The 7500-nt window shown below is 40.9% G+C and overlaps 1 protein-coding gene across 3 annotated transcripts in view; it reads left to right on the forward strand.

Annotated features, from left to right (window-relative positions):
• The window catches only part of xylb (xylulokinase homolog (H. influenzae)), a 9254-nt gene that overhangs the window by 1273 nt on the left and 481 nt on the right, over positions 1-7500 (forward strand). For 2 of the 3 annotated variants that reach the window (XM_063874098.1, XM_063874099.1), the window contains 17 exons: positions 561-643; positions 809-878; positions 986-1066; positions 1400-1486; positions 1666-1794; positions 1891-1956; positions 2172-2244; positions 2423-2541; positions 2619-2700; positions 3297-3337; positions 3595-3710; positions 3786-3901; positions 4040-4113; positions 4198-4294; positions 4419-4477; positions 4632-4719; positions 5312-5406. In XM_063874098.1, the coding sequence (XP_063730168.1) occupies positions 561-643; positions 809-878; positions 986-1066; positions 1400-1486; positions 1666-1794; positions 1891-1956; positions 2172-2244; positions 2423-2541; positions 2619-2700; positions 3297-3337; positions 3595-3710; positions 3786-3901; positions 4040-4113; positions 4198-4294; positions 4419-4477; positions 4632-4719; positions 5312-5406 (1476 nt within the window). Of the gene's footprint in view, positions 1-149; positions 274-560; positions 644-808; positions 879-985; positions 1067-1399; positions 1487-1665; positions 1795-1890; positions 1957-2171; positions 2245-2422; positions 2542-2618; positions 2701-3296; positions 3338-3594; positions 3711-3785; positions 3902-4039; positions 4114-4197; positions 4295-4418; positions 4478-4631; positions 4720-5311; positions 5407-7500 lie in introns of those variants that run through there. The other variant, XM_063874100.1, reaches the window with a different exon arrangement.

Consider the following 7500-nt stretch of genomic DNA (forward strand, 5'->3'; position numbering starts at 1 on the left):
GTTTTGAAAGTTGCACGTGAGCAGTGTGTGTGTGTGTGTGTGTGTGTGTGTGTGTGTGTGTGTGTGTGTGTGTGTGTGTGTGTGTGTGTGTGTGTGTGTGTGTGTGTGTGTGTGTGTGTGTGTGTGTGTGTCTGCAGGACTTTGTACTGCATGCTGTTTACTGCAGCTACACCCAGAGTACACACACTACTGCATTAAAGTGTGTACATGTACTCGGTGTGTTGGAGTGTCCGCAGCAGCTTGCAGTCCTAGAGATACACCTGATTAAAGCAGGTATACTCTGATCTCTGGGACCTCAATAAATAAAAACATCTTTTTCTCTAGTTTATTTTTCCCTTTTCTTCCAATACATGTTTCTATTTGTGTGGGTTTTTATTTAATACAATTCTTTGTTTATATAATTGTTTATTGTAATTATTATTTTTACACATTTTTATTAAAATGTTAATATTTTTATTTTAAACACTTGTTTATTTTATTTAATGTATATGTTTTTATTTATTTATTTTCGTTATTAATGTATTCATTAATAAATGTATGTGTTGTGTTTCCCCGTGCAGCTGAAGGTGGTGGCGATCGATGGAAACCTGAACGTGGTTCATCAGAATAATGTGCAGTTTGACTCCGAGCTACCTGAGTTCAGGTAACACACACACACACACACACACATCAAATATGAAACACTAACAGTAGCATATTTGTGTCCAATGAAAAGTAAATATGTGTCTACCTATCGACATATTAAAGATAGTGCTTTTATTTTGAAATTATTGTTCTGTCACTGAAATCTTTTATTTTGAAACTGCAGGACTCAGGGAGGGGTTCATATCCATGCTGACAGACTGACGGTCACCTCACCTGTCCTCATGTGGGTTCAGGTAGGACCCGTTAGAGACCCTTCATTAATATGATATGGCCAGGCAAAACATCACCTCTGTGACCTGGTGCTGCGTTCTGATTGGCTGTCGTGTGTCTGTGTCATCAGGCTCTGGACCTGCTATTGGACAAGATGAAGAAGGCGGGGTTTGACTTCTCCCGGGTCAGAGCGCTCTCCGGCAGCGGACAGGTGAGCACACTACGAACAATCACTCTTTCTCTAACATGTCAATAACAGAGTTTAAAATATAGAAAGGATGGGCCGTCAGTGGGTAGAGCAGGCGGCCATATACTGGGGTTTGATCCCCATGCAGTGGACCCAGGTTCGAATCCGGCCTGAGTCCCTTTGTCTCCCTGTTTCTGAACTGCACTATATTAAAAGTCACTGGTTGCCCAAAAAATTCAAAAAAAAATATATAGAAAAGATGTAAACACATATTGACATGTTTACTTAAAGGTAGAGAACAGTGTGTGTGGTTTGGTGTTTGTACACACTCTGATCTGAGGTGTGTGTGTGTCTCAGCAACACGGCAGTGTGTTCTGGACCAGAGGAGCGTCTGAGACCCTGCAGCACCTCGACCCGGACCAGGACCTGAAGCAGCTGCTGCAGGTGTGTGTGTGTGTGTGTGTGTGTGTGTGTGTGTGTGTGTGTGTGTGTGTGTGTGTGTGTGTGTGTGTGTGTGTGTGTGTGTGTGTGTGTGTGTGTGTGTGTGTGTGCGTGCGTGCGTGCGTGTGCGTGTGTGTGTGTATCCTCTCAGACATTGTGTGTGTGTGTGTGTGTGTGATCAGGACAGTTTCTCGGTGCTAGACTCCCCGGTGTGGATGGACTCCAGCAGCAGGAGGCAGTGTGACGCTCTGCAGGAAGCAGCAGGGGGTGCTCAGAGGCTCGCTCACATCACCGGGTCCACAGCGTACGAGGTCCGTGTCACGTTATCAAAAGCCCCCCCCTAATATAATAGTGCAAAAAACACACATGACATTTATTTAAGACCCTGTGTGTGTCTGTGTGTGTAGCGTTTCACAGGAAACCAGATCGCTAAAATAAGAGCGACCCGACCCGAGGAGTTCCAGAGCACTGAGGTCCGTCTGCAGCTTTAATCTGCTCTTAATTTACAGTTTTATCTCCATCAATATGCAATGTGTGTGTGTGTGTGTGTGTGTGTGTGTGTGTGTGTGTGTGTGTGTGTGTGTGTGTGTGTGTGTGTGTGTGTGTGTGTGTGTGTGTGTGTGTGTGTGTGTGTGTGTGTGTGTGTGTGTGTGTGTGTGTGTGTGTGTGTGTGTGTGTGTGTGTGTAGAGGATCTCGTTGGTCAGCAGCTTCGCAGGGTCTCTCTTCCTCGGTGGTTACGCAGCCATCGACTACAGCGACGGTACAGACAATGTTTTCTTGAAATGAAATCATCACATTTTTTATATTTTAAATATTATTAATTCATTGCTATTATTTTTATTATCATCATATTCATTCATTATATTTTTTCCTACAATATTCCAGTAGAAAATATAAAGAAAGTAAATAAAATATCTTGGATCTTGACCCTCCCTCAGGCTCGGGGATGAACCTGCTGGACATCCGGAGCAGGACCTGGTCTCAGATCTGTCTGGATGCCGTCGCTCCTCAGCTGGACCTCCTGCTGGGAAACCCTAAACCCTCCTCCTCCATACTGGTGGGTGGTGGTCGCACACATGAAGACAGTCAGGCAGTGGGGACGTCTTTAACTGTGACTCCTTCCTGTCCCCGTAGGGTCCCGTGTCCTCGTTCTTTGTGCAGCGATACGGTTTCTCTCAGAGCTGCAGGGTGGTGGCTTTCACCGGAGACAACCCAGGTAAACACATACAAATAAAAATACACAAATATCTTTCTCATATTCACGGCTTAAAAATAGAGAATCAAGCTGTTTAAAAATCCCTGAATTAAATCTCAGAGGATTACTAGTGATTCAGTGAGAAATTGAGGTGGTTCCTTTTATAAAATATACAGTTTGATCCCAAATAATCTCTGAATATTATTTCTGTAAATTAGCAAATACACTTGTACATTATGATTTATTTAAATTGTATTTAATTACAAATCTTCCTTTCTTTATTGCTAGTCTTGTCTACACATTTCTATTTGTAATCTTATATTAAAACAGTTTCTGTTCCTGCATTTGTGTTATCTGACCACAGGAGCGTGCTGTTGCTCTGCGTTTGTCTGTGAAAAGGCCAAATTTCTGTTCAGATTTTTACATTTTCTATTGCATTTTCTTCCCGTTTTCACTTTTCAGGTCTGAATCAATGACTCATTTTATCTCCTCTACTGTTTTATTTTCTGTTGCATTCATCATTTTGCATTTTACTGTAAAACCTGTTCCTGTCTGACTTTAATGTCTCTGTAGGGGCGAATAATGTTCTGATAATTAAATGTATTTCCTCTCCTCAGCGTCTCTGGCAGGAATGAGGCTGCAGCAGGGAGACATCGCGGTGAGTAATCATACCTTTAATGGAAAAATAGCAAAGGAACTAAAGTTGTATAAATGCACGTTTAAATAATGTAAAGGACTTTTATTTACGTGAAAAATAATTGAGAAATGTAAATAAAGTTTGGTTGGAAACAACAGATAATGGAAATCAAACACTTATTTACATGTGTGTGAAAAGTCCTGTTGTCTGAGGAGTAAAGTTGGTTTATGGATGAAAACAAATGAAATGATGTGTGTTGTATATACCTGTTTGTGCAGGTAAGTCTGGGCACCAGCGACACAGTGTTCCTCTGGATCGAGGACCCTCACCCGGCGCTGCAGGGTCACGTCTTCTGTAACCCCGTCAGCGAACACGCCTTCATGGCTCTGCTCTGGTAACAAACAACCTGTCAGAAATCAGAGTGAAACTTCCCGCGTTCATTTCTGACTATGAGAAAATGATTTCTTAGTTTTAAGAACGGCTCGCTGACGAGGGAACGAATCAGGAACGAGTGTGCTGGTGCATCATGGGAACTGTTCTCCGACGCCTTGAGAGACACGCCGCTGGGAAACGGAGGAAACATCGGTGAAGCTCCCTTCCTTTAACACAAGCTTACTTTCCTGTTTCCTTCTTTCCTAACTTCCTTTATTTTTCATTTATTCATCCATTTATTTATTCATTTTTAAAATGTATCCTCTGACTAATTATCTGTTTTGTCTCCAGGCTTTTATTTTGACAGCATGGAGATCACGCCTCCTGCAGTAGGAGTTCACCGCTTCGACCCGCAGGACGTCCAGGTTTGTTTAAAACATCTGCACTTCCTCTCACCTCTGCGTTCATGTCCTGAATCACTTGTCTCACCTGCCCCTCACCCCCTGCAGGTGTCTTCCTTTAGTCCTCAGGTGGAGGTGCGTTCGCTGGTGGAGGGTCAGTTCCTGTCCCGGAGGCTCCATGCTGAGAGGCTGGGATACTGCATCAGTAAGAGAAACACACTCTTTAATATCTGTTTTTCTGCAGGATGTGCTTTTATTTTGGTAGGAGGTTTAATAACCTTAAAGGCTTTTTTATTCCCATTAATTAAACGTCATTCATGTGTTTCTAGTCCCGGGAGCCAGAGTGTTAGCAACAGGAGGAGCTTCATCTAATAAAGAGATTCTGCAGGTAAGTTATTCATTTTGATTTATCATGATATATTTTTTACCTTTTATTGTTGAACTGTTATTATGTATATTATTTTAATTGTATTATTTTTTTAATAACTATTTTATTTCCTCATTATTATTATTTATATATATTTATCCTTCCTGTCCCTCAGGTGTTAAGTGACGTCTTTAACGCCCCTGTTTACACCATAGACGTCTCGAACTCCGCCTGCCTGGGATCGGCCTACAGAGCTCTGCACGGTGACAGCAATAACATATCATCTACTGCGGGCTTTTATTTTGAAAGGGCAGCTCATTACATTCAGAGGACCCTCTCTCTCTCTCAGGACTCTTTGAACTCGTCCTATCAAAGACACAGATGTAGAGTCTGAGTCTTTAATCCTGTGATCATCACAGAGACACATTAGTGGACATGCAGAGCCCCTTCCTGCTTCACATGGACCCCCCGGAGTGTGTTTCATCAGCAGCTTTAGTTTTAAATCACAAAAAGTTAAGGTTTTATATGAAAGCCAGGTCAGAGCATCCCTTCTGGTGTTCTGATTGGTTAATGATTCTGGAAGTAACTTTTATACTTGGTTATCATTGGTAATAACACTTTAATTTACCCACTAATTGGTAGTTTAACGAGGTAATAACAGAACCCAGCCCTCTGATTGGTTAATGACACTCTGAAAAAGATTCCTGATTTGTAAGCAATGCAGGTTTCTGACTCTCTGATTGGTTAACGAGGAGGAATCCTGACTCTCTGATTGGTTAACGAGGAGGAACCCTGACTCTCTGATTGGTTAACGAGGAGGAACCCTGACTCTCTGATTGGTTGATTTGTTTTCAGGCCTCTCCGCAGAGTCTGGTACATCCTTTTCCGACGTGGCGAAGAACGCACCGGAGCCTCAACTGGTCGCCACACCGCATGCTGAAGCACAAGAGGTATACACACACACACACACACACACACACACATACCGTGAGGCAATTCTGTCCTTTGTTTTGAAATATTTCCTGCAGGTGGTTTTGTGAGAATAAAGACGTCATTGTGTGACGTGAGGGTTTTATAACAGACACACACACACACACACCCGCTTTTAGATGCTCATGTACATTGTCACACACACACACACACACACACACACACATGCTTCTAGATGCTCATGTACATTGTCACACACACACACACACACACACACACACACACACACACACACACACACACACACACACACACACACACACACACACACACACACACACAATGTCCTACTTTCATGACTCAGTGGCTTTTCATTAATCTGCTTGTTCCCTCATGGAGCTGCTGTCACACACACACACACACACACACACACACACACACACACATACACACACACATACAAACACTTGGGTCACATGGGGACAGAGGCCCTGCAGGGAGAATATTGAGTGTAAGAGAGAGAGACCTTTACACAGGGAGGGTGTATATAAGAAGAGGACACACACACACACACTTGAATTGTGGATGAACATTTCTGAAGCCCTGAGTTTGCCATCTTGTTTTTTGAAAACAGGAAGTGTCCATATTTGGACGGCTCTGTTAAAAATAAGATTTTAATTGCTAATATAAAAACAGTAAAGGAAAATCTAATCGTAAAAAATAATAAGTGTTCACAAATAAAATCAGACATATTTTACAATTCTAAATTGAAAAGTGTTTTATTTAAAAGAAATGTGAAACATTAAAGTAAATAGAAAATGTGAGATAATATAAAATGTAAATAAATATGTGCAGGAAAGAGCTGTGCAGTAGAGACATTACAGTATCACAGAAAATCGATGAATCTAAAAAATATAAAGAATTAGGAAAATATTGCATAGAAAAAATGTGGAAACATCAAAATAAAACAACATATTATAAAACATTCAATAAGTTGTAAAAAAACATGTGCAACAACAACTAATTTCATTTCTTCCTCGGCATAAATTCACATCTTCACCACCTCTTCTTTCTGCCTCTTCACTTCAAAGATAAGAGGAGGAAAACAATTCTTCAGAAGCGGATATTAAAGGAAACACAGGAGGAGGAGACAGAGGCAACAAAGATGCTGAGGGTCAGAGGGCGAGCAGCTACGGGGTTTCTCTTTTCTAATTTCTGTCAATCACTCGCAGGGGAAACAGAGCTCACCTCAACCTGTTCGCTTTAATGACTTTAAAACGTCTGACAGTGACTCCTGAACTCTGACTCATCTGCAGCATCTTCATCAGAAGAAAAGCAGAGGGAGAAAAATATTCAAATCACGAATACAAATGAATAATTTCAGCTGAAATTATTCCCAAAATGTTTCAACAAAACTCACAAAATGTGCAAATTCAAACAAATCTATTTGTTTGATAGATTTATTACCAAAACTATAAATAGGAGCGAATACAACACTGAGTTTTTCAAAATAAAAGCCCACATTTTATTTAGTCAATTACACATTTTATTTTGTAGAACATATTGTACTTGCTCCAGTGTTAAAGCAATAGCAGGAGCCAAACGAGTTTCATGTGGAGTTTGCACGCACACACACACATGCACGCACGCACGCATGCACATACACACATACACACACACACAGCGGGGGTCCGTGTTCTAATGTAGCTGTATGTTTACCAAAGTGATGTTCTCTCATGTTCAGCCTCCATAATTAAACAGCTCATGACTAATTAATGAGCTGTGCTAAAACACCTAACACACACACACACACACACACACACACACACACACACACACACACACACACACTGATGATGAGTATTCTATCTGTACTGTACGGTACAGCAGGATATTAAATATCAAGCAGAAATGTGTTGAGTGTTTATTGGAGGAAAAACATTCATCTGTGGTTTCAACTTTGATGAAGATAATATAACTAACCCTAAATACAGACTTAGATTACTTCAGGTTACATTTTCATTAGAGATTAGATGTAACGAATCTAATAATCAATAAGAAAATGTTGTAATAAAAAAAAATTCAAATTCCATTTTTTTATTTTTGTATTTACT

The sequence above is a fragment of the Eleginops maclovinus genome, chromosome 21 (genome assembly GCF_036324505.1).
Source record: "Eleginops maclovinus isolate JMC-PN-2008 ecotype Puerto Natales chromosome 21, JC_Emac_rtc_rv5, whole genome shotgun sequence".
NCBI lineage: Eukaryota > Metazoa > Chordata > Actinopteri > Perciformes > Eleginopidae > Eleginops > Eleginops maclovinus.